The 25,819-nt window shown below is 46.5% G+C and overlaps 1 protein-coding gene across 1 annotated transcript in view; it reads left to right on the top strand.

The window, feature by feature from the left end:
- LRRK2 (leucine-rich repeat kinase 2) overlaps positions 1–25,819 on the top strand; it is a 149,513-nt gene that overhangs the window by 67,053 nt on the left and 56,641 nt on the right. Inside the window, 11 exon segments of the mRNA XM_015422529.1 lie at positions 609–676; positions 2,794–2,797; positions 3,863–4,081; positions 5,623–5,873; positions 8,934–9,082; positions 9,875–9,968; positions 13,908–14,094; positions 16,227–16,408; positions 16,931–17,160; positions 17,449–17,576; positions 19,292–19,510. Of these exon segments, the coding sequence (XP_015278015.1) occupies positions 609–676; positions 2,794–2,797; positions 3,863–4,081; positions 5,623–5,873; positions 8,934–9,082; positions 9,875–9,968; positions 13,908–14,094; positions 16,227–16,408; positions 16,931–17,160; positions 17,449–17,576; positions 19,292–19,510 (1,731 nt within the window).

Here is a 25,819-nt window from a genome sequence, read left to right as displayed (position 1 = left end):
AGGCTGCAGTGGAAGGGAAAGAAGAGAAGTCCTATTCTGCAAATGTCTGCTTGTGATATTGGATCCAGCTCGCAAGAGAGAAGGGTGCATCTGTTGCACTAAAGTGAACATGACTTCTGTTGCTTCCCCCCAGTAACAGATAGGGCTCCTGCTGCATAAATAAGGAATATAACTGTGGAGTGACAGTGTATTATAGCGGCTTTTCGTGAATGCTGGGGTTTCCTTTTTTAAAAAGGGGGGCTCCTGTTCCACAGACCCTTGCTTGAAGCATCAGACTGTATGTGGAACTGCACACAAGGATCTATGTTTGAATAGCAACAAAAAAAATTGTACTGAAATCTCGAATGCACAGTGTACTCATGGACCTTCCCTTTGTCCATGCTGCTTACTACGCTTGGAGAAGCAAGTCTTGCCAGCTGAACAAGCCAGGAAGCATGTTTAGACAAGCTACCATACATGAGGATGTCTTTGAGGTTGCAGTGATTAGGTAGCACTTTCACTGCCAGTCAGTCGGTGAAATAATTGTGCCAGCATGTTTTTGTCACCTACTGGTTTTAAGTGTATCCGGATGCCCTTAACCATACATTTGTTTTTCTGTTACTGTTCAGGGACCTGGGTCACATTATGAATTCTTAAGGGATCAGCGAAGAAAACTAATGTCTTCTGATGACAGTAAGTAGAAAATTATAATATATTATTGTTAAGTATGACACTTAACTCGGAGGAACAGTTCAACAAGTGATTTCAGCTTTATTTCAGTGATAACAGCATGAAGGCTCAGCCTTGTAGGTGCTAGACCAGCTAGACCACTTCCATAGGCAAAACGGCAACTTATATACAATTCTGGCTGAGATAGCCACACCTACAATGTTGCTCAACAACCAATCACATTAGGTTTGTTACATCCAATCACAATCGTTACATAACGTCCAAGCAAACCCATTCCCTCCAGAATACACACCATTGGTCAGTATTTACAATCCACATAATGAGCTATGGTAGCTCAAGCTTTTACCATTATGTCTCTCAAGACATAACAATTATTACGAGTCTTATAGGCTTTTTTGCATTATTTATTCAGTTAAATTCTGTATGGCTATGATGGACCCCTGTTCCTTCTCTTCTGTGATGCAGATATTCCCGCCAAAACACTGTTCACTACTCTGACTGAGCAGCCTCTTAGTAGCATGTCTGAATTATAAACTTACTAGGTGCAAATCCCATTGCAAAGTGAAGGCAACAAGCCCTAGGAAGACCCTGGGGCGCGAGGGCCCCGTGGCTGGGGATGTGCCCAGGGAAGCGCGACATGGCTCTCTCCTGGCCCCGTGCAGTCGTTGGGTGGCCAGCAATGCAGCGGGGGCCTGGGGGCGCACCGGCGGGGGTGGCTGATGGAAACCCGGCGGAGACCAAACCCGCGCACCCCAAGAAGGTCCCGCAAGCTGCACGGTCCAGGCCGCGGCAGCCGAGGGAAGGGTGGCAGGGCTGTGACTTGCCTCCCCAAGCTCAGTTGGGGTGCACCGCCAGGCCAGCGAGGCCAGGGGCAGTGCAGGGAAGGTGGGTAGAGGCGGGCCCCCCGCAAAGAAGGGTCCACGGCCTGGCTGGGTGAGGGCGCGGTGGCCCAGGGAAGCACGGCACGACTGTTTTGCCGCCTCCCCAAGCGCAGTCGGGGAACGCCGTCAGGGCAGCGAGGCGGGGGGCGGGGCGGGGAAGCCTGGCAGAGGCTAACCCCCCCCCCCAAGAAGGGCTTGCGGCCTCCCCAGGCCAGGCTGCAGTGGGCGAGGGAAGCATGGCACTGCTAGTCTCCCCCTTCCCCGTGGTGAGTCAGGGCATGACAGCAGGGGCAGTGCAGGGAAGACCAAACGCCCCCCTGGAAGAAGGGCCAGCAGCATCCATGGGCCAGGCCGCAGCGGCTCAGGGAAGCGCGCAGCGGCCCTCCCCTCCCATCCATGACCGTAGTCGGGGCATGGTGGTAGCCCAGCGAGGCTGGCCGCCTGCCTCCTCCCCCCTCCCCAGCATCCAGGCACCGCAGCATCCTTCGCGTCCAGTGGCTTCGTGGATACTGAGGGTGAGCGGCTGGCCTGTGGCTGTGTGGGCGGGAGTGAGCCAAGCAGCCAGGCAAGTTAGCCAGTGGCCCGGCGAACTGATTTTTCCACGCATGAATCCTGCCACCCCATAGGCCAGAAGCCACCCCAAATGGCTTTTATATATAAGGAGAGATAACTTTCTTTGTGTCCCACCCAGTGTTCAAGAAGTTATTTGGCTTTTGCCCAGGCCAGAATTTTATTGTAACTCAGCAGGAGCCTGAACAGGCAACAGAGTATAATTGAAGCTTAAATTCTAATAGACTCAGTTCTTTACTGTGAGAGATTGGTTTATCTTGTAAATTTCTTTCAGCAATAATATGTCTTAATTTAGTTTCGTAGAAAATATCTTAGTTTCCTGGAGTTTAGAACTTCCTTCCTGTATATCAATACTTCCCATTTTGGGATTATAACTTTCCCTTTCTGTACTCTTGAGGAGTGTAAGACTGTTTCCCTTTTCACTTCTGAAACCAGAGATCCCTTCTGAGTTGAACCCTCTGAAGAACTGGGTAAGGAATATTCTCCTTTTCCTAGGAGTGATAACCCTTTTCTGTTTGGCTAGGCTGGCAGTTTTCCACCAATCACCCAGCCTCATCTGGCAAACCTAAACCCCCAGTTCAGGAGACTGTGAACAAACATAATTCAGCAAGTGCTGATACTTAGACATTAAGTTCTGATTTCTGAACTTTTCCTCAAATGTGTTGGTGTACAGTAAAGTTGTGTCCTTTCACTTCTCAAGTGACTTGTCTGTTTCCCTCAGACTGACACACACACACTCCTGATTGGCTGCTGCCAAGTCAAAATCCAAAGGATGACTGACTCACTCCCACAAGATTTTATAAAACTCTCCTCAGCTGGTGCTGACCAAATCAAAGATTACGGGGTGCATGCAGGCAGCAGCCTCTCAATCAAAGTGCTTTACAGTGAGGCATTAACCCCTGATCTCCCAGCTCCTGATGTCCTAAGAATCCTGCCTTTGGAGGCCAGTTTGTTACAACGATGTTAACAGTTCTGATTTAAGACATGCTTGTATGCAGCTAAAATCGAGATAAAATGATTTTCACACAGTATGAAGTATTGTGGAGCCACTGCTGTCAAGCAGCTGCTCATTCAGTTCCCTGTGCTGTGTGGCTGGGCAATATTTCTTCTCAGTCTAGACCCAAACATGCCTCATGTAGAGAACAAGTTCACTGCAAATACCATGAAATGGTTGTTGTGAGAGAACCAGGCCACATGCATGTAGAAAACAAAACGGGCTCCTTGGGCAGTGTAACTGGGGGCAAAATTCTACCCAGGTACTTAGCACACTAATCAGTTATGCCTGAGCTTGAGCAAAACCATCTAAATAAGAATTTTAGAGTTTACTTATCCATTCATTTCTCGTATCTTATAGAATAGTATTTTCAGGGCATAATGGGGGTTCACAGATAAAACAGTTCACAGATGTCTTGTGGGGTGGTGATGGGTTATCATCATATTCATTGGTATTTTTGTGGCACTGTGCCAGTAACCATTTGTGAAAAGCATTTTTGCAAGTACAGTATTCTGCAGATACTTTCTTCAGCTCCCTGCACCTAGCCCTGAACACAGAAATATATGATATTTTCTTACTGTCAGCATTTTAAAGGCAATTTCTCAACCTGAAGGCTCTCTGCACGGTAAAAAAAAAAAAAAAAGTCTCCAGTCGTACAAGTAAGCAATAAATGAAAGTATGGTATAGATAGCAAACTTTTGTCCAAAAAACTGAATGCTTCTACATTTATCTCTCTCTTTCAATAGAGGGCATATCTAAATCCCAGTCAAATTTAAAGAGGTCAGACAGTTGTTCTTCATTGGCCTCTGACAAGGAATATATTAAGTCACTGGACCTTTCATCAAATGAGCTGGAGAATATTGATAGCATCTGTCACTGCTCTTTCCTCATGACTCACTTGGAACATCTCGAGAAATTAGAGCTGCATCAGAATGCACTTTCTCGTATTCCAGAACAACTCTGTGAGGTGAGTGGTCATGACTATGCTGGTTCAGATATATTCCCTCCATGAGCCAGATCTGCCCAGAATGGAGAACATTGCAGACCACTGTTAATGCTTCCTTGACATTAACCTGCCTACCTTGAATGTGCTATTTTGCATAATGTGATCGTGACTAGAAGGTCATTCATGTATAATAAGTGATAATGGGCAAATCCAGGGTAATATAGTGGATAATATGCCAGATTGGGAAGTTGAAGGTTGATGGATCCATGTAAGTCTCTTGACTTGCTTGACTTGGAGAAAAGGTCAAACTTAAAAAATATAGTAAATGGACAGCTTTTTGCTAGATTTTTGCAGCTTTCTAATAGACATAGAAGACGTGTGACATCAGTTATTGCACCACAAAAACATAAGAACATGAGAGGAGCCCTGCTTGATCAGACCAATGGTCCATCTAGTCCTGCATCCTGTCTCACACAGTGTTAAACTAGTTCCTCTGGAGGGCTGACAACAGTGCATAGAGGCCAAGGCCTACGCCTGATGTTGCCTCCTGGTTCTGGGAATCAGAGGTTTAGTGCCTCAGAATGTGGAAATTCTCCTCAGTCGCCCTGGTTGGTTGCCATTGATATACTTATCCTCCATGAGTCTATCTAATCCCCTTTTAAAGCTGTTTATTCCTGTGGCCATCACTACATCCTCTGGCAGCGAATTCCACATTTTAATCACTCTCTGTGTAGAGTAGTATTTCCTTTTGTCTGTCCTGAATCTACTGTCCTTCCGCTTCACTGGATGCCCTCGAGGGCTTTTTTGTGGGAGAGGGAGAAAAATTCTCTTTGTCAACTGTCTCCACACCCTATGCATAATTTATAAACCTCTGCCATGTCCCCCCTTAGTAGTCTCTTTTCTAAACTGAAAAGTCCCAGACTCTTCAACCTTTTCTCATAGGGAAGGTGCTCTAACCCCCTAATCATTTTAGTTGCCCTCTGTACTCTTTGACAATTGGACTAACAATATTCATGGGGGATAGTGAAGACAACATACAGCATTTTTAATTACGCACACATTGCAGCTAGCCGGGGCTTCATTTGCAGGCTGGATCAGTTGTGTTCCGACGGCATGTATTCTTGTCGGCTGGCTGATAATGTCAGGGCTTCTTGATGTTGTGCTGCCACACTGCCACCGCCTGGCTAACTCGCTCCACAGCAGGGAAGCCAAAACAGCTCTTTCATCTTTCGATCTGCCGCACCTCAGAAGTCACACTCGGCAGCTAACACCTTCCCATAGGGAGTGGTGTACCCACCCCTTTACGGGTGGTCCCCAATTTATCTACTTACCGAAGCTTTCGAATCACTGGGTAGACGATGAGCTAGGACAAGGCTTGGTTGCTCACACCAGCACGGGGCTAGAACTGCCAAAGCTTGGCAGTTCAGATGTTATAGTTAAGCAGGGGGGAAATCCCCTGCGCCACCGCTCCCTTTTAGTAGAAGCTCAAACAAGACGTCTGGATATATTTTATATCATATAATTTATGTATGCTAAAATAATGTGTCATCTTTTTCTTTCAGACCTTGAAACATTTGAATTACCTGGATTTGCATAGTAACCATTTTACATCTTTTCCCACATACCTGTTGAAAATGCCTCGTATAGCACACCTCGACGTCTCGCGCAACAACATTGGCCCTTCCTTAATTTTCAGTTCTAAGTTTGTCAGTAACACTCTAAAGCTGCTGAATTTATCTTACAACCAATTATCATGCATTCCTGAATTTCTTGCTGATGTTGCAGAAAAACTGGAGCACCTTATATTAGAAGGGTGAGAACAGTGTTTGGTGGCTGTAATGAATTTTCTCAAGAGCTGCTAGCATCTCTGAACTGCAAGTCAAAGCAGGCATATGCTGAAGTGTGTTTTGTGGTTATAGGGTTTCCTGATACATATATGCTGGGTTTCTCCTCCTCCCCTTCTTTTGGCCCTTGCATCGATGTTTCTAGAGAGTCCTTCAGGTTTCCTCTCTATAGCGTTCCTAGTGCTTCTGATCCTCCTGATTAGAAGGTTTCCAACACTTTAGAATATCTCATAATGGGAATCAATGCCACCACTCTCCTACAGTATGCTAAGGAAACATTCTCTATAGTTGGGGCATTTTCAAAGAGTCCAATAGAAGACATAGGACTGAAATACGTTGCTATATACATGGAGCAAGTTCAAATAATTATACTACAGCAAGAGCCCTAATTTGTCTGGGATGCCAACTTAAAACACGTTTCTAAAATCTGTTTACATGTCCAAAACAAGCCGGTGTGATCATGACTGGCACAAACACGTAACTCATGGGATTACACACTCTTTCCTTATATGGCTAATTGAAATTGTAAGCAAAAGTCTTTAGTTACAATCAGTTGTGACATCTGAGTGCAGGCATTTTAATAAATTCAGGTTGGTTTCTTTTCTAGTAACTGGGATTCTTAAACGGGATTAAATTGTAGTTAAGAATCCCAGTTACTGGGAAAGAAGGAAAACTAATGCCCTATCATCAGCCAGTGGAGCCCTGTGTGCAGCATATAACTTGTAGACAGTGCCTATGTGTCCAGATGTGGATTGGGAGCACTAGCTCTTCTCTTCATTCACAACCCAGATTGCTTGTCCCACTCCGCCCCCTATATGACCTTATGGCACATGACAGTTCCTAGATTCTTACAAGCTGTAAGTACATAGGGCTCTTCCCCATGATCAGGAACAGGGCCCATCCATTCACAGTTTATATATGTGCTATGCCCATATTTATTTACTTATTTATTCTCAGCATGTCTATGCTGACTCCCCAGGGAACCTGCCTGAGGCAGCTTCCAAAATGCAATGATAAATTATTAAAACCCATCACTCAAACACAGTGGAGCATAAAACATGAAGCAGTTTAAAATGAGCCCGTTCGCGGGGAGGGCGGGGTATAAATACAATACAATAAATAAATAAACATTTCTCAGGCTAAAAACAGACTGTAAAATGAAGTTACAGATCAGCCCCTTAATTAAAAGTCTGGGTAAATGTTGTGGCCTAGCACTTAAAAGAAAGTCTGGTACGTACCCAGCTGGCCTCGAGGAAAAGGGCATTGCACAGACAAAGTGCCACCACTGAAAAAACCCTGTCTCTGGTTGCTACCTGGTTCACTTCTGAAGGTGGAGGTAAACAGAGGAGGTTTGGTGAGGAAGATCTTAGCTGGAGGGCTGAACAATATGGAAGTAGGTGGTCCTTCCTACTTCCCACACCCCAAGCCATTTAGGGTTTTAAAAGAAAGAGCCATCACTTTGAATTGTGCTTGGAAACAAATGAGCAGCCAGTGTAGACGGTTGAACACGGGGGTGATACAGTCCCGACAATAGCCCGGTTGCCACATCTTGGACGAACTAAAGTTTCTGGTCCGTTTTCAAAGGCATTGAATTGAACATGCATAGGCAGGTATGAGGACAATGCACTTCCACTCCCCTTCTACATGCCATAGCCCTGTCTACAAATATGTCATGGGAGTTTGCAGATTGTGGCTTTCCCCATCCAGGTTCTTAATATGTTAGGTAAAGGTTTCCCTTCCTCGAAAGCCACTTGAATCCGACTCTAGGGTTTCCAAGCCGAAGAGCCAGCGCTGTCCGAAGACGTCTCCGTGGACATGTGGCCGGCATGACTAGACACCGAGGCGCACAGAACGCTGTTACCTTCCCACCGAAGCGGTACCTATTTATCTACTTGCAATTTCTTGCTTTCGAACTGCTAGGTTGGCAGGAGCTGGGCCAGAGATGGGAGCTTACTCCGTCATGAGGCACTCGGGTCTTGAACTGCTGAACTACCGACCTTCCGGTCTGCAGTTCAGCATCTTAACCACTGAGCCACCGCAGCCCTTTCTTAATATGTTAGTCCTGCCTTATTTCATATTTCAACTTGTTATATTTTTAACATATGAATAAACTCTTATTTCCCATCTTCATTTGTTAAGCCTAATTTCGATTCAAGCTTAATTGTCTTGTGGGTTTTGGGGGGGGAACCCCCCCCCCCCCCAAAGGCAAATAGTGCATGTGTCAGGGAAGAAGTAGGGGAGAGATGAAAAGAGAATTGCCAGAAGATGAGGTGGTGTGAGAAAAAGAAAAGACGGATACATGCCAGGAAAAGAGAGAGAAAGAGATGGACAAGAAGGCATCACATGAGGGGGTGAAGTAAGGTTGCCAATTCTGGGCTGGGAAATTCCTGGAGATTTGGAAGAAGAAGAAAAGGAGACTGGATTTATACCCCACCCTTCACTTGGAGTCTCAGAGAGGCTTACAAACTCCTTTCCCTTCCCCTCCTCACAACAGACACCCTGTGATGTAGGTGGGACTGAGAGAGCTCTTTCCAGAACTGTCCTTGAGAGAACAGCTCTGACAGAACTATGGCTTGCAGCTGCAAGTGGAGGAGTGGGAAATCAAACCCGGTTCTCCCAGATTAGAGTCCATGCGCTTAACCACTGCACCAAACTGGTGCTGCATGGGAAGGATGGAGGTTTTGGAAGGCGGAGCATGGGAAGGGTGAGGTTTTGGGAGGGGCATGACCTCAGTGAGAGTATACTGCCAAATACCCTCCAAATCAGCATTTTTTCCGGGGAACTGATCTCTAGTCTGGAGATAATTGTAATTCCAGGAGATCTCCAGGACCCACCTGGAGACTGGCAGCCCTAGTAGTGGAGAGTTGTAGGGGGGAGAGAGAGATTCTCCCATGATCACTGATGAGGTAGTTAAATGGAGGGCTGGACAATGGTGTGCATTGGAAAATAGCAACCAGAATCTTGGCTTTGACGCATTAGTATATTTTTATTAGTCGTGTTTTATCATTCTTGCTTTTCTTTCCATCTAGTAACAAAATTGCTGGTATATCCTCACCTATACATTTGAAAGAACTGAAAGTTTTAAACATTAGTAAAAATGCTGTTTCTTTCCTTGCTGAGAATTTTCTGAAGGAGTGCCTGAAACTAGAAATACTCAGTGCTGGGATGAATGTACTTCGTGAGTAACACTTCCAAAAATTGGGGTGGGGGGAATTGTGGTAAAGTGATTTGATATGTGGGGGGAGACTCTTTTATATTTATGGTTTGTAATATTGTTTGTCAGAACTATATTTTATTGTGTTGTTTTAGGCTGCATCTTTTAAATATTGTACGTGATATAGTGAATTCTTGGGCACAGAGGTGACTGATATATTATAACTGAATAGTCTCAATAGTTGCTATTGTGATTTATAGAGGATGGTGCCCCCACTTCTGTATATTTTTAGAAAAGGGAACTGTTAATCCTAGAAATGTGCTTGCAAAACACTGTATTACACATGTGTAGTTGTGCTGTTGCATTTGCATCTGTGTATAAATGCCTTGTTAGATATGACCCTAGTGTTGCCATGTTACAAATGGGGAACTGACTGGTGCAACATCTCACACAGAGCTACCCTGTATGTTCATGGTTGAGGTAGTATTTAATCTTGAGGCATCTGGACAAGGTCAGAGCTCAAGAAAGGATTGGGAATCCTCCATAACTGACTTCCCACATTATCTGGATCATTCAGTAAGGGTTTTGTTTGTTTGCTTTTTGCCATCAAATCACAGCTGACTTACGGAGATCCCGTATGGTTTTCAAGGCAAGAGATGTACAGAGGTGGTTTGCCATTGCCTGCCTCCATATCATAACCCTGGTATTCCTTGGAGGTCTCCCATCCAAATACTAGCCAGGGCCAACCCTACTTAGCGTCCGAGATCAGTAAGTTTACAAACCAGTCAAGTAATTGTGTTTCTTTTTTGTTTTTAGATACTATACCGGACTTGCCATCCAACATAACTGCGTTAAAATTATCTCAGAATAGATTTTCTAGTATTCCAGAAGCTATTCTTCTTCTCCCTCAGTAAGTCATTACTGCACTTCCCTTTCACTGAGAATTTCACAGATAAGAAAGTATGAACATGTAGCAGGAGACAGGATTTAGGAAGGCGCAGAGAACTGCTTTTTTGACGTCAGACCCAGCTGCGAGGAGCGCTCAAAAAGGGCTGGGCCTTGGACACAGGAAGAACAAAAGTTTTATACAGTTCAGTTACGTACACACTTTCTTATCTTGGTCTCTACCCCGACATCAGCCCAGGGTGTTTTGCTACTTCGCTGAGCTGTGCGCACCCTGGGATTTTCCACCTCGTCTCTAACTGCTCTCATCCCCCCCCTGCCGCTTTGCCGGGGAGCGCTCTTTAATCGGAGAGGTGCAGAGAATCAGGGAGAGCTTCTCTCTGCTTCAAACACATCCTTTTGCTAAGTATTCATTTAAATAGCTTGCAATTTTTAAAGCATCAACTCTAGCCATTGCTTTCATTGTTTCAAAGAAGAGAATTGCTGCCATTGAGATACCCAAGCTGCTAAACATTTTACTTCAGTCAAAGATGTTTTGATAATGTTGAATTGCCATGGGGGCATTGTTTCTTTCGAAAACCCAGGACCTAGTTTTCATATAGTATGTACGTTGAGTCTCTGTATATCTGCCTGGCTATGTATAATAAAAATAATTATAGGGGATCCCCAACATGGTGACCGTGGGAGCCATGGTACCAAGTGGGCAAGGCCAAGTGAAGCTTTTGCCCAGCAAGGCTTCTGATTGGCTATTGGAGTTTTGATTGGCTGTGCATATTTTTTAAACATTGCTTTGTTAGTAGCGGCCACCACAGTGCAAGGATATTCACTCTGTGACTAAATGGTCTGGGTCCAGCTTAACTAAGGGACCGCCTTTCCTCATATGTTCCCCCACGAGCACTTCAGTCTGGGACACAACATCTTCTAGCAATCCCAGGTCCCAGAGAGGCCAGACTGGCCGCAACCAGGGCCAGGGCTTTTTCGGTGGCGGCTCCTACCTGGTGGAATGAGCTCCCGGTGGAGATCCGGGCCCTGCGGGACCTTGTGCAGTTCCGCAGGGCCTGTAAGACGGAGCTCTTCCACCAGGCGTACGAGTAGGAGCCACCACTACCACCATCATTTTTGTTCCATCTTGCCTGGCCCTGGAAAAGGGAACATCTGTGTCTCCCTGGAGCAGATGACACTGAGGAACAGAGTACGAGTAATACTAGCAATAGAGCAGTGAATCACGCCATCTGTGAGATAACATCTAGAGCACTTTATTAATATTTGGTTGTAATGTTATTTGTATAGTGATGGTTTAAAACTGGTTTAAATATGTTTTATATTGGTGTATGCCCTTGTAAGCCGCCCTGAGCCCGCACAGCGGGGAGGGCAGGGTATAAATTGAATAAAATAAATAAATAAATAAATAAATGTAAGTTGTGACAGCCATTTTGTGACTGGCTCCACCTCCTGCAACAGCCATTTTATGGCTGCGCCCACCACGCTGTGTTGGAATTCCAAAGGTACCCACAAGTCCCAAAGATGGGGTCTCCTGGGCTAGAGGAGATAGCGGAAATCTCATGTATGGAACTCACAGTTTTCCCCCCTTGAAAATATCCAGCACATTGGAATTTCAACTTGGATCAGGTTCACAGTATAAGGGAATGGCCTACCCCCCCCCCCATTGTTTTCTTGCACCTCTTCTACTTTGTGAGCTACTGGCATTTATGTTGTGAGTGAGCGATTTGGCTACTGCATAAATTAGTTTACTCTGGAGCCATCCTTCCTGAGCTAAGACAAAAATGTGTGAGCCAGAGGCTAAAAAAACTGTGAGCTAGCTCACACTAACTCAGCTTAGAGGGAACACTGGTGGTGAGAGGGATGTTTCGCTGGGTAGTGCCCCACTGCAGGCCACATTTGATTACTTATTACACATGAAATCTAAGAGCCTAGCGCTCTTCTCTTTGAAGGTTCACCTGGCTGCTATCTCTTGCTATCGCAAGGGAATTGAGGGAGGATCAGTTTTCTCCCAGCATTTGTCCAAGAGGTTTCTTAAGGGTCTAGGTAATCTTTGCACACCCCAGGATCCTTTACTGCCCCAATGGTCTCTATCTGTTGTGTTAGCACAGTTAATTCTCAAACCTTTTGAACTCCTTGCTATGTGTTCTGTGTGTTCTTTTGTAAAATGGAGCTGTTCCACCAGGCCTTTGGTTGAGGCAGCAGGTGTCTAATTACATTGACCTCCCCTGCCTTGCCTAAATTGTGCATTGCACCAACTTGCACCATAGGCAGTGGCTTGGGCCCACCTGTTTAATGTGCTGGCCTTACCGCATACACCTGGGGCTCTGTTGAATTTCCATCTTACCATCGTGTGTTAATTAGTCTGGCTTTTAGGTTTTTAGTTGGAATGATATGGAAACTATTTTTGTTTTATGGGTTTGTTGTAACCCGCCCTGAGCCCACTTGCAGGGGAGGATGGGATATAAGTCTCAATAATTAATAAATAAATAAATAAGAAGATGTTTCTTAGTGGTTATTATTTAAGCCAGGCTAGTGAGTTAGTGGCTCTTCAGATAGATCCCCCTTTTTTGAAGATTTTTCCTGAACGGGTAATCCTTTGCCCTAGTCTTAGGTTTCTTCCTAAAATAGTTTCCAGGTTCCATTTATCCTGAGATATTGTTTTGCTCGTGTGTTTTTTCCTTCACCAAGCTCTGAGAATGAGGATTCATTGCTCTCTTTAGATGTTAGAAGGGGATTATTGTTTTACCTCAAGAGAACTATGCCATGGATAAGTTATCTGATTTAGTTGTCAATGTTAACCTGTCTTGCACCAAACCAAATTTTCACTTGAAATTGTTTCCTTTTCTTGAATATATTTTAATGCTGAATCTTCTAAATTCAGTGTTCCTTCTAAGTATTATGAAGTGTTTCATCATATGTAAGCCATCCACAATTCATTACATGTTGTTGTTAATATCCAGCTTAATTTAATTGTTGTTGTTTGTTATAACTGTTATATTTTTTCTGTTTAAAATAAAATTTAAAAATTTAATCAGAAAAAAGAGAACCCTGGTTTCCCACAAGGATGGAGCCCTGTTCGTTTGTTTTAGTGGCCCTTAGAGAGGTAGGAGAGCATCATCTCAGTTCCTGTCCCAATGGATTGTCAGGGCCACTAGGGAGTGTTATGATCAGGCCAGGTTACCATGACTGTTGAAGCTTCACACCCATTTGACTAGGGCAATAATGGGTTCTTCAGCAGCCCTCCTGCCTTTGACTGCAGAGCTGCCACCTGGTCGTTGGCAGACACATTTGTAGATCACTGTACTTTGGATCTGCAGGCAAGATGTGAGGCTCAAGTAGGCAAGGCAGTTCTTCATTCGCTGTTACTTGGTGAGTAACTTGTTAGTATCCCCATGTGGGACTGCACAGAAGATCGATGATGAAAACAAAGTTGTACTTAACTATTGTTCATCGAATACCTTCTCTGCAGGTGCACATACCCGTCTTCTGCCCTGCTGCACGCTCTGGCTTCAGCAGCGCTAGAGGTACTAAGGGCGGGGGCACTGCTGTGCAGGAACACATGGTCCCTGGGCAGGAACAAGCTTCTGGCTCAGGCACACAGTGCCCCCTGGAGACTTCTAGCTGTAAAGACCTATTTGATGGGAGGCCAGTTCATGCAGAGTCCCCATGTGTCCCTGCACAGAGGATGCTCAATGAACAACAGTTAAGGTCAACTTTGTTTTATGCAGTTCCAGCAATTGTTGTTATGGCAGTCTGGGCAGGGTGACATGCCACAGTTTCACCATTCCAGGGATGGCAGGGGCCACAATTTTCTGAGGTGTCTGCACTCCTCTTGGTGAGGAGTCTTCAGTGGCTTCTGGCCTCCTCTATGATTTACATTTTTGCATGCAAATTTTAATTGGTTAATAGTACTTGTATTCATGTTCAATACTTTTTTTTTAAGTTTGCGTTCTGTAGATTTGAGCAACAATAAAATCGAAAGCCTGCCTGGGCCTGTGCACTGGAAGTCTTCTAATTTAAGGGAGCTATTGTTCAACTATAATCAAATAGATGTTCTAGACTTGAACGAAAAACCTTTCTCATGGTTTCGACTTGAAAAGCTGCACCTCTCCCACAATCAGTTGAAAGAGGTAAATAGAACCTTTATTATCAACTTGAATATGTCTTGACTTGCTGGGTCATATTCTGACTTCACTGCAATAAATAAAAAATATCCTCAGAAAGCCCAAATGACCTAATTATGTTTTCATGTTAAAATTCTTTCATTGGCCATTTTTTGTATGCGAGAACAGCATAGTGTCCACCAATGTGGCTCCTGATGCCAGTGTGCCTCTTCCCAAAAGCAAGGAGCTGATGCTTTATATCTACCACCTCACTAGAGGAGAAATGATTTAGAAGACCCCAGGAGGCATCACCCTTGGATCTGCAGGAAATAGCTGCTCTCATTATAAGAGGCTGCTTTGCTTGGGTCCTTCCAATATGTTGTTGCTGTTGTTCCCCGTAGATAGATCCCATAGGATCCATTTTGTGGTTGTGTCCACTATTATTTCCCAGCATTTCTAAAGTTACAGTTTCCTCCACAAGGTTGAAACCCTCTGGCCTTAACCACTAAGCAACAACTTAGAGTAGCTTTTCTACCACAGAAACAAATGGACTTGCCATTCCCGAAAGGACCTTGATGCATAGAACTGCCCAGGAACAGTAAGAGATCAAAGGGATGGCTGCTACCTTAATGCTGTAAGAAAGAAAGAAAGAAACACTGAGATTACCAGTGAAAGAGATCAGCCAAAATGAGAGGGCTGGGCAATAGGCTAATATGTCAAGGGCAGTGCTCCCTCTAAACTGTGGAGTCTTGTGAGCAAAAATTCTACTTCGTGAGCTAGTCTAGGGTTGCCAAGTCCATCTTCCACCCCCAGCGGGGGACTTTGGGGGCGTTCCTGGAGGGGCCGGGGCATCCCTGACGTGATGACGTCACGTTGGGGACGTCCGCCGGCCCCACCCGCGCGCCAGATCTCCAGAAACGGCAGTTCCCTGCGCTTAAAGGAGCCGGCGTTTCCCCTTTAAGAGCAGCCGCGTTTCCCTTTTAAGTGCATGAAGCTGGCATTTCCCTGCAAGCCTGATTGGGCTTGGGAGGAAACACGGTTCCACACACTTAAAAGGAGAGAGGGGGGTGGCTGTGGGTGTTGGGGTGGGACTTCCCCCGCTGGCCATCTGGCCGGCGGTGGGTAACCCCCCCCCCCAAAAGGGGACCCCTGGCAAACCGGTGGGGTTGGCAACCCCATGAGCTACTGCCGTTAAAGTTGTGAGCGAGTGATTTGACTACTGCATAAATTAGTTTGTTCTGGAGCCATCCTTCCATAGCTAAGACAAAAATGTGTGAGCCGGAGGCTAAAAAACTGTGAGCTAGCTCACAATAACTCAGCTTAGAGGGAACACTGGTCAAGGGTTGAAAGGGCTGAATGTATGAAGCCTGGGAAGTGGTAGGACAAAAGAGTCTAAGACTGGAGAAGACGATGACATGAATGTTCCCGGAAGGGACAAGTGGCTGATGTAGTTAGGAGGAAAGAGTTATAGAAGGCTACACTTGATTTTAGCAAGTAACAGATTCAAGTTGTTTTTTCAGTCAGTCTACAAAAGTGAAGGTCTTGGAGACCGTAACAAGGTCTGGGCTATGAGCTCCCCAGCTTCTTCAGCTGTTACCTCCTTCTGGTAACCCTGATCAAGGTGGGATGCTGGGATTCATAAATCTTTTCAAACATGACGGCAGGGGTCATTTCGTAGAAAAAGAGCTAGGGGGACTCATTAGCATAACTCATTAGCATATGCCACACCCCCTGACATCACTGGAAGTGTGTCCTCCCCACAGCCAGCGGCGACCTCCAGCGGGCACCAGCAGGGAGCTCCAGGCCCCGCCCTCACGCACCTCGCCCGGGGGGATGGCGTCCCCCCGCGTCCCCCCCCCAAATGACCCCTGCATGACGGTTAAGAAGACATTCCCCCCAAACCAGGATTTTCAGCATAGTTTTTGCAGGGAAGCAGAGCATTTATCTCAAGGCACCTTTAGGCCAAATATCAGTTTTGCAGAGGAGTGTAAAACGAAATGCCGTGTTGCTAGCAACATGTATTGGAACTGGGGAGGGGAGTCTTGCAAACGAATTTAGAAAAAGAGACTGGGTGTACTTAATTGGGTGTACAATTTGATATGTTTGACTAATTATGTTTAAAAAAAACACAAAATAGTAATATTTGCCATTCTCTCTAGATTCCCCCTCAGATTGGATTCCTGGATAACTTGACATCTCTTGATGTCAGTTATAATCCAGATTTAAGATCCTTCCCTGACGAAATGGGAAAGTTGTCCAAAATTTGGGACCTGCCTTTAGAAGGGTTACATCTTAATTTGGATTTCAAGCATGTAGGATGGAAAGCCAGGGACATTATAAGGTTAGTTACCAGTCCATTGCTGTGGTTTACATGTATGTGTGAGTGTAAAGAACAAAAAGAAATCTATATCACAATTGTGTATTTATTTCTAGTTTAGTGCATGTGCTGTTAAATAATGGGATGCAGAAGTTCACGTAAACAGTTTAAGATGGGGGTGAAGAGACGGGGGGGGATCTGGAAGTGTAGAATTTGAATGCTTTATTGTAGAATTTGAGCTGTTTCTGGATAGAATTACATAATCAGAAACAAAAAGAAAATTTCTTACAACTCTCAGGACTTGTCTGGGATCCATCTGGGCCAACTCATTCAAGACCAAAGGCAGTAAGCCAAGGACTAAGAGACAAGGGCCAAGAACCTTAGGGTCGCCTTTCAGCTCATAAATCTCTCCATGCCCAGACTGTCTTACTTAACAAAGGAAAGGGAAAGTATTAATGTATATAATATTGTAATAGTTGACGGTTTGCCTGGGAGTTTCTAAAACATTACTCTTTCAAAGTTCTTTTTTTAAAAAAATTATTCCAGGTTTCTTCAACAGCGTTTAAAGAAAGCAGTCCCTTATAACCGGATGAAACTCATGATTGTTGGGAATACTGGCAGCGGTAAAACTACACTCTTGCAGCAACTAATGAAAACCAAACGACCAGACCTGGGAATTCAGAAGGCTACTGTGGGCATAGATGTGATTGATTGGAAAGTCCAAGTAAAGGGCAAAGTAAAGAAAGAAGTAGTGTTAAATATCTGGGATTTTGCAGGTATTTCATATTTATATTCATCAAAGATCTAGTTTGGAATAATTGTAAACGTGTAGAACCTACACTTGGCAGGAAAGTAGGATTGCAGCCACTCGCCTTTTATGTGTGCCTTTCAGTACTCTGGAACTGAAGAAGCTTGCTCCTGTTTATTTGTAAGATTTCTGTGCTGACGCTTCAGAGGGGCTGCTGGAGGCAGCTTACACAGTCAAATATTGCGAAAATATTGTAACAGCCGTTAACAGTTAATAAACAGCTACCATATCCATACTCTATATATGTATTATATAGGCCAGGAGGAATTCTACAGTGCCCATCCCCACTTTATGACCCAGAGGGCTCTGTACCTTGCTGTTTATGACTTAAGTAAAGGAGAAGCTGAAGTGGATGCTATGAAGCCATGGCTATTTAACATCAAGGTAACATGTATATATGTTTACAGAGATCACCGATATTGTAAAGAGTTTGTAAGTCTGTCATTGACATTTACATGTTCTTACAGAGCTCCAAAAATATGTTCTCATGTGAAGGCTTGGGCAATGTGTATTGTCATAGAGATTCCACCTTTGTACTACCTGTGTTTCCACAGTCTTTGGAGCACTGATAGCTAATAACAATGAGGAGCATAGGAAGGAATTCTTAGCAACTGCTTCTGAGCTTTGGAGTCTCCTCTCTGGATGGTCTTCTGGCAGGGGGAGGGGGGGCTATGGGAAATATACATTTGGGCCTGGTGAGGAAGACTTGGAATGTCTGCCTGTGGCGTGCATGCATTAGACATGTCGTTTTCATAGTGTGCTGATAGAAATCCTGGGTTTTCCTCAGAAGCTTTATAGAAGGTATCCTAATGAGATAATAAGTAATGTAAGACAACTCATCTAAAGAACATGTGCACAACAGTATCTAGCTGTCTCCTGCATTGCATGGCTCAATGAAGTTTTAAACTCATTCTAGACCACATTCACGTTGTGTAGAGCAACCACTACACCTTGCAGGGTTGACTGACTCACACACTTCCTTCTGAACTGAAAATATACCTTGAAGCATGCCCAGAATCCACTTCATAGCGCAGGCATACCACAGTTGTCTTTCAGGAATTCTATGGCAGGTGGATTAGGTTGGGGTTGCCTCGGAGGCATGAAATTTTGGAAACATGCAGTCCTCCAAAGGGGTTGACAGCACCCTTGGACCCTCACTCACCATCTGTCCAGCAACCTCTCCCTGACTGACATGGGATAGAATGCAAGAAAACAAATGGCATGGAGAAAGCCATCTCTTGGGTAGGACGAAATGGGAAGACTGCCCCAGGGTCTCATATTTTGACATTGCACTGACATATAGCCATCAGGAAGGGAAGAGAGCTAGCTGCTGAGCAGACATGGTACATCTGGCTGGCTGAAAGTGCCAAGAGCTGTGAGCAGTGTTCTCATGAGTACAGTGTTACGATGCCATTGTCAAGCATCAGGATGACCGCATCTGCCTCATTTATTGGATTTGTGTGTGTAGGAGGGAGATGGAAGGAAGCAGGGATGAAGGGAGAGGAAAGTATAAATGGGAAAAAGTGGCAGACATGGTTAGGGAAATAGAAGAAACAGAAGGGAAATAGAAGAAACAGGGCTGAGCAGGGCCTTGCTGCTAATCCTAGACACTGGGGTGCACTGGACACAGACACCATCCCTAGGTATAGTGGGGCCCTGTGACAGATCAGAGGAGGCTCCTGCCCTAAGAAAATATGGAGAGGCTATGCACTTTCTGTGAAATGAAAAGGTGTCTGATCAGTGCTTCTTTCCCCCGAGGTAGGGTTGCCAAATTCAGGTTGGGAAATTCCTGGAGATTTGGGGGGTAAAGCCTGGGAAGGAGGGGACCTCAGCAGGCTATAGTACCACAGAGTCCACCCGCCAAAGCAGCCGTTTTCTCCAGGAAGACTTACCTCTTTCGCCTGGAGCTTGGTTGTAGTTCCAGAAGATCTCAAGGTCCCACATTGAGGATGGCAACCATACTAGGGGAGAGCTCTGTGTAGGGTAAATCATTTATATGAAATAGCTCTTAAATGGGTGGAGTGACTCAGTCAGGGGAACACCTCAGAGCAAGGCTAATAATGGATACAAGTCCTAATCTTCACAATTGTCTTTTACAGGCGCGAGCATCATCATCCCCTGTGATTCTCATTGGCACTCATTTAGACATATCTAATGAGAAACAACGTAAAGCTTGTGTTAGTAAAATTACCAAGGAACTGCTGAATCAGAGGGGGTTTCCAGTAATCCAGGATTACCATTTTGTGAATGTTACAGAAGAGTGTGATGCCATGGTCAGACTTCGAAAAACTATCATAAAGGAGTGTCTGAATTTCAAAGTAAGCACTTTAAATGCATACGTATGAGTGTATGTATATTATATAAACAGGGGTTTTAATCACTTTTAGCCACATTCTCTAACATTTATACCATAGTGTTGAAGCATCATGGTGCCATCAATCACCACTCACTTTACGTAAGGGCAAAGTTGTCTTCTGACTAGGGGTGTGCCTTTTTTTCTCGGTATTTTTCAGTTTGGGTCAGTTTTGGGATTCCTGAGAAAACTTGGATCCCAATACCAGTAAAGTATTCGGATCTGGGACTTTTTGGAAATCCCAAATTGTTTCAGGTCTAACTGAAAAATACCAAGGAAAAATAGCAGTGGTAAAGTCGCTTATAACAGCTGAGGCAGCTCTTTCGGGTGGTCCCTTTAAACCAGATAGCCCAAAAGAGCTCACCAAGCAGCCAATACTGTGGGGAAAATGTTATGTACTGAGCAAGGACAGCATCGGGATACTGACAAGTTTGAGTTACCAGAACAATAGGCAACCAGGATCCTGGAATGGACCTATTGATTAAGAGGTGAAATGTAAATAGCCTATCACGGGGAGTGGGTGTGTATGGGGTGTGTTGATTTGCACGCATATAAGCAGGGCTTCTGCCCTGTTGTGGTTGTCTTAGAGTTTAGCTGAATCAGTAATAAACTATGAGCTGATCACTACATGGGTCTCGAACCCAGTATATTGCACTGGGCCAGCCCAGTGCCCTCCAGCACTGCATTGTGCCCCAAGCTCCAGAGCCACATGCATCGCATCACTACCGGGACCATCACTACTATGGCTGCCACTCCAGGACACTTCGATGCATTCAACGCCACCGCAGAGGACTGGGAGTCCTACATCAGCCAGTTTGAGTTCTTCTTGGAAGAAGGTGGCACGCTTCTTCCCTGCTGCCTCGATCCCGGAGGACTTGAAGAAGAAGAAGAAGAAGAAGAGATTGGATTTATACCCCGCCCTTCACTACCCAAAGGTGTCTCAGAGCGGCTTACAAACTCCTTTTCCCTTCCCCTCCCCACAACAGACACCCTGTGAGGTGGGTGGGGCTGAGAGAACTCTGACACAAACTGCTCTTTTTCAAGGACAGCTGCGCCAGAGCTTGTGACTAACCCAAGGTCACATCAGCAGGTGCAAGTGGAGGAGTGGGGAATCAAACCCGGTTCTCCCAGATTAGAGTCTGCACACTTAACCACTACACCAAACTGGATACTTCATTTTTGGAAAAGTCACATAGGGTGAAGCCCGCAGGGATAAGGGGCTCCAGAGGAGGATCCTCACAAAAGGTGACCCTAACTTCAAGGAATCCATGGAGATGGCCCTTGCCACCAAAGCAGCAGAACAGTTCACTGCAGAGGTCCGGCACGTGAGAAACCTGCCATCTTTAACAAAACTAGCCACGGCCGCCCACCACGTGGACACCTCAGAGAATGAAGCTGACGAGGTCCTACAGCTCCAGCGCCCCGCATGCTGCCACATGCCATCTGCACTACCACGCACCGGTGATGCCACCTCCTCAACCGTGTGCGTCAGCTGTGGAGAGCCCCATGAGAGGAGGTCCTGGCGTCTCTAGGATGCCATGTGCAGGAACTGCGGGAAGGTTGGCCACATTTTGCCCAAGCCTGTCATGCCAAGGGAAGCCAGAGGCAACCAGTGACCATCCCCACATCGACACTCCACAGAGCTACACACCACCTCCGTCCAGCAGCAGCAGGTACTGCACTTGCTCCAGGACACCCCAGACAAAATTACGGTCAAGGTCCTGATAGAGGGGAGCCCCTGCACGATGGAGCTCAACACCAGGTCCTCCATCTCTATAATCTCCAAGGACACGTTTAAGAGACTCTGTCCCAAGGGAGCCCCCCCCCCCCCGTGACCTGCGGGCTTCACCCTATGTGACTTTTCCAAAAATGAAGTATCCATCCTGGGGGAGGGCAAGTTCTGAGTGCAGTACTGACACTTCAATGGACTTCTGGACTTGCTGGAAGTGAGAGGCAGCCGCACGAGCCTCATAGGACTTGCTTGGTTAGCGCCCCTATGGTTTAAGATGATGGAGGTGCACCACGTGGCCACCAGAGACTTTCAGAGGGTGTGTGATGAGTTCACGGACATTTTCGACAGAACACTCAGTCGCTACACCAGACCTCCCATGTCCCGTTCACCCTCAAGCCCAAGATAGATGAGGAGCTGGACCGGCTAGTAGCCCAGGGAGTTTTAGAGCCAGTACCACACGCCCTATGGGAGACCCCTATTGTAACACTAGTAAAGCCCAATGGAGATGTCCACATCTGCACAGACTACAAATGCACAATAAACAAGGTCCTCCAGGACCACGTGAATCCAGTCCTGGTTGTCAGCCACGTCCTGGCGTCCCTGGCAGGTGCAAGAATCTTTGGTAAGCTGGACCTAGCTCAGGCTTACCAACAGCTACCTGTGGACAATGCTACAGCAGAGGCCCAGACGATAGTGACCCACGGGGGCGTTCCGAGTGAGGCGGCTGCAATTCGGGGTCAGTGTAGCCCTGGGAATTTTCCAGAATTTAATGGACTCTCCCCTTAAAGGAATTCCCGGGGTGCAGCACTTCTTCAACGATGTTCTGATCGTTGCACCCACAGAAGAGGAGTTCATCGAGAGACTGCGCACCATCCTGCAGCGATTCCAAGCCGCTGGTCTCAAAGTAAAGCGGGGAAAATGTCTCCTGGGGGTCCTGTGAGTCAAATTCCTGGGGTTCTCCGTCAACGCACAGGGCATCCATCCCACTCCCGACAAGATTCGTGCCATTGTCAAGGCCCTGGCTCCCATATCCTAGCAGGAACTCCAGGCCTTTTGGGGGCTATTGAACTTTTATCCCTCTTTCCTGCCCCACAAGGTTGCAGTTGCGGAGCCACTGCATTGGCTCCTCAACAAGAAGGCTCCCTGGGTCTGGGGCCAGAAGCAAGCTGCTACGTTCCAGGCCATGAAGGAGCTGCTCACTTCAAACGCTGTCCTGGCACACTTCAACGAAAGGCTGCCCATCATCCTCGCCTGTGATGCTTCCCCATATGGAGTACTCGGACACCAGCTACCCGATGGCAGGGAGGTTCCCGCGGCATACTACTCCAGCAACTTGTCCTTGGCCAAGCGCAACTACACACAAATAGACAAGAAGGCCCTGGCAATCATGGCGGGAGTAAAGAAATTCCATTATTACCTCTACAGGAGGCCCTTCACCATCGTGACCGATCACAAGCCCCTGCTGGGCATGCTGGTCCTGGGTCACCAGATGCCACAGATGCTATCCCCTAGAGTGCTGTGTTGGTCTATCTTCCTGGCAGGATACCAGTACTCGCTTCTCCACTGCCCTGGGAAGGTGATGGGTCACGCCAACACCCACAGCCGCCTGCTGCTCCCCTCCTGTGACCCGGACCCTGCTCCAGCACATCAGTTCCTGCTCCTCGAGGACCTCCCTGACCATCCTCTTCCGGTAACCAACGTGTCCCACCACACCGCCAAGGACTTCCCTGTGTTTTGGACTGGGTGGGGAGGGGCTGGCCCACCAGCTGGGTGGGCCTAGAATTCGCAACATTCTCCTCCCGCTGAGATGAGCTCTCTGCACACAAGGATTGCCTGTTGTGAGGAAGCCGGGCAGTGGTACCAGCGCTGTTGCACCAGCAAGTACTTGCAGTGGTGCATGACACACACCCAGGGATTGTGCAGATAAAGGTGCTGGCCCACAGCTATGTATGGTGACCCGGCCTGGACAGCGAAACTGAGGACTGTGTAAAGTGCTGTCAGGCCTGCCAAGAAATCCGACCAGTGCCTCCAGGAGCCCCAGTGCGACAGTGGGAATCCACCAACAAATCATGGACAAGCTTACACCTGGACTTCGCGGGCCCCTTCCAGGGACAGATCTTCTTCATCTTGGTGGACTCTTACACCAAATGGCTAGAAGTGGTGCCCATCTCCTCCACTTCTTCCAAGGCAGCAATCCGAGCCCTCCAATGGATCTTCTGTACCCACGGCCTACCCAACACCATCGTAACAGACAATGGAACGGCCTTCACGTCGGGGGAGTTCCAAGAGTTTACGGGCCGCTACCTAATCCAGCACATCCAATCCACTCCCTTTCACCCAGCCACCAACGGCCAAGCTGAACGGATGGTGAGGGTCATGAAGGAGTCTCTTCAATGGATCATCCACAGTGATTGGGACCACCAGCTTATGGCCTTCTTTTTCAGCCACTGAGTTACCCTGAGCACCTCCACCGGCTGCAGCCCTGCAGAACTCCTCATGGGCAGGCACTTAACAACATGTCTAGACAGGCCGCACCCCAACCGCACTCCAAAGCACTGCCCAGCCCCAGAGAGCCAAGAGGTGCTCCGTGGATTCTTTCCAGGTGACCCCGTCTATGCCCGGAACTTCTCCAGTGGCCCGGCCTGGATTCCGGCCCAGGTTACTCAAGTATGAGGTATCTACCAAAGACGGCCAAGTGCTGCGGAGGCACATCGACCAACTCTGCAGCCGTCTACTCCCAGCAGAACCACCGCTCCATCTGGCCGTTCCAGATGACGGCAACACACAGCTACTATGGCCGCAGACACCAGAGACCGCAGAAGACAGTGCTCCACCTAATCACCAGAAAGGCGATCAAGCAGCCATGGAGTTGCCTGATACCCCACCAGCTCCACAGTCATCCACCAGCGCAGCACCAGCACCACTGAATCCCAATCCAGAGACCCCGGCCCCACAGACGGAGCCGCGCCGTTCAACCCAGAAACGGCACAGACCGGCCTACTTAAGGAACTTTGTTGAAATGTTCCTCGACTTAGGGGGGAGGGGTGTTATGTACTGAGCAAAGACAGCACCGCGATACTGACTAGCTTGAGTTACCAGAACAAAAGGCAACCAGGATCCTGAAATAGACCTATTGATTCAGAGGTGAAATGTAAATAGCCTATCATGGGGAGTGTGTGTGGGGTGTGTGTGTTGATTTGCATGCATATAAGCAGGGCTTCTGCCCTGTTGTGGTTGTCTTAGAGTTTAGCTGAATCACTAATAAACTATGAGCTGATCACTGCACGCGTCTCGAACCCAGTATATTGCAGAAAACTTTCCTCACAGGCTCAGCTGGGCCTCTGCTGGGCAGCCCAGTTTAGACTGGACTGCCCAACAGAGCCAGTTCAGAAGCTGATCCTGCAGGGAGAGTTCTCCCCACAAGCTCCACTGGGGCTCTGCTGGGCAGCCTGTTTTAGACTGTTGTAAGAATTTTGGATGTGTGGGTGTGTGTTTAACCCTGTCACCCACACTTCCCCCCCCTCAGTTCGTGTGTGTCTCCTGTGTGTTGCCCCTTACCAAAGGCAGAAGTGCAAGCTTGGAATTCACTAGTCTCTTCTTAAAATAAAACTTATCTTTATTATAGCAAAACATTCATAGTTCCTACACATACACACAGAAAAATAAACATGCAAAACAAAGTTTTCCCCACCCCATGCCAGCGCGTCGAGAGGCACTCTCTAACTGAATCCTTTTCGGATTCAGCTGCCGTCTGTGGGCTCTGGACCAGTATTTTAAACCCAACATCAAAGGAGGAGTTCTTTTTGATGATCATATCAGGTGTTGATTAGCATGGAAGTGGAAATTTCCTATCTGAAAATTGCTTCCTAAAAGATGATTGTATTACAGGAAATATTGTTTCCTTGGTCTCACACAATAAAAGTCCAAAGGGATCAATACAGTGTCATCCAGGTGTCCCCCAATCAGGGAAATAAACTGTGCTTTGATCTTTAGAGAGATGAAAAGCGGGGTATGTGTGTGAACTCTCTGTCTCTCAGGAAGCTAGTGTTATCTTGCCAGGTGTCCAAATGGCCACACATCTTTATTGGGGTTCTGCCACTTCCCAAGCCAGCTGCTTATTGTAAAGTCTCACACGCCCCTGGGCCTGGGAATGTAATGTTGAGTACATATTCAGTGAAAGAAAGGTCAAGCCAGTTTTGCTAGCAAGAGCAGAGGCAGATATACATATGTGGATTTATAAACTTAGTTGGTTCATTTTAAACCCAAATACTTCCATCTTTCAATATTTCTTACCACAATCCCCCATTTTTGGGTTTAAAAGGACCCAAACACAATTGGCTACAGGATTCCAACAGAAAATAGGGAAGGAATATATTTAGCTGCACAAGAAATAGCGAGAAAACATTACAAAACCACCTAACAATGCTTCATCCTTTAGATTAGCTAGGTATCCCCCCGAGTAATCGTGCTTATACACATCTAAATAAAAATGTTTACAACAAAAATGAAACCCACAAATAAATGAAAATGGTTAGAAAAAAA

The sequence above is a fragment of the Gekko japonicus genome, unplaced genomic scaffold (genome assembly GCF_001447785.1).
Source record: "Gekko japonicus isolate JY-2015 unplaced genomic scaffold, Gekko_japonicus_V1.1 scaffold1338, whole genome shotgun sequence".
NCBI classification, from domain to species: domain Eukaryota; kingdom Metazoa; phylum Chordata; class Lepidosauria; order Squamata; family Gekkonidae; genus Gekko; species Gekko japonicus.
Note: the sequence above shows the minus strand (reverse complement) of the source record. Positions and strands in the feature narration are given on the sequence as shown.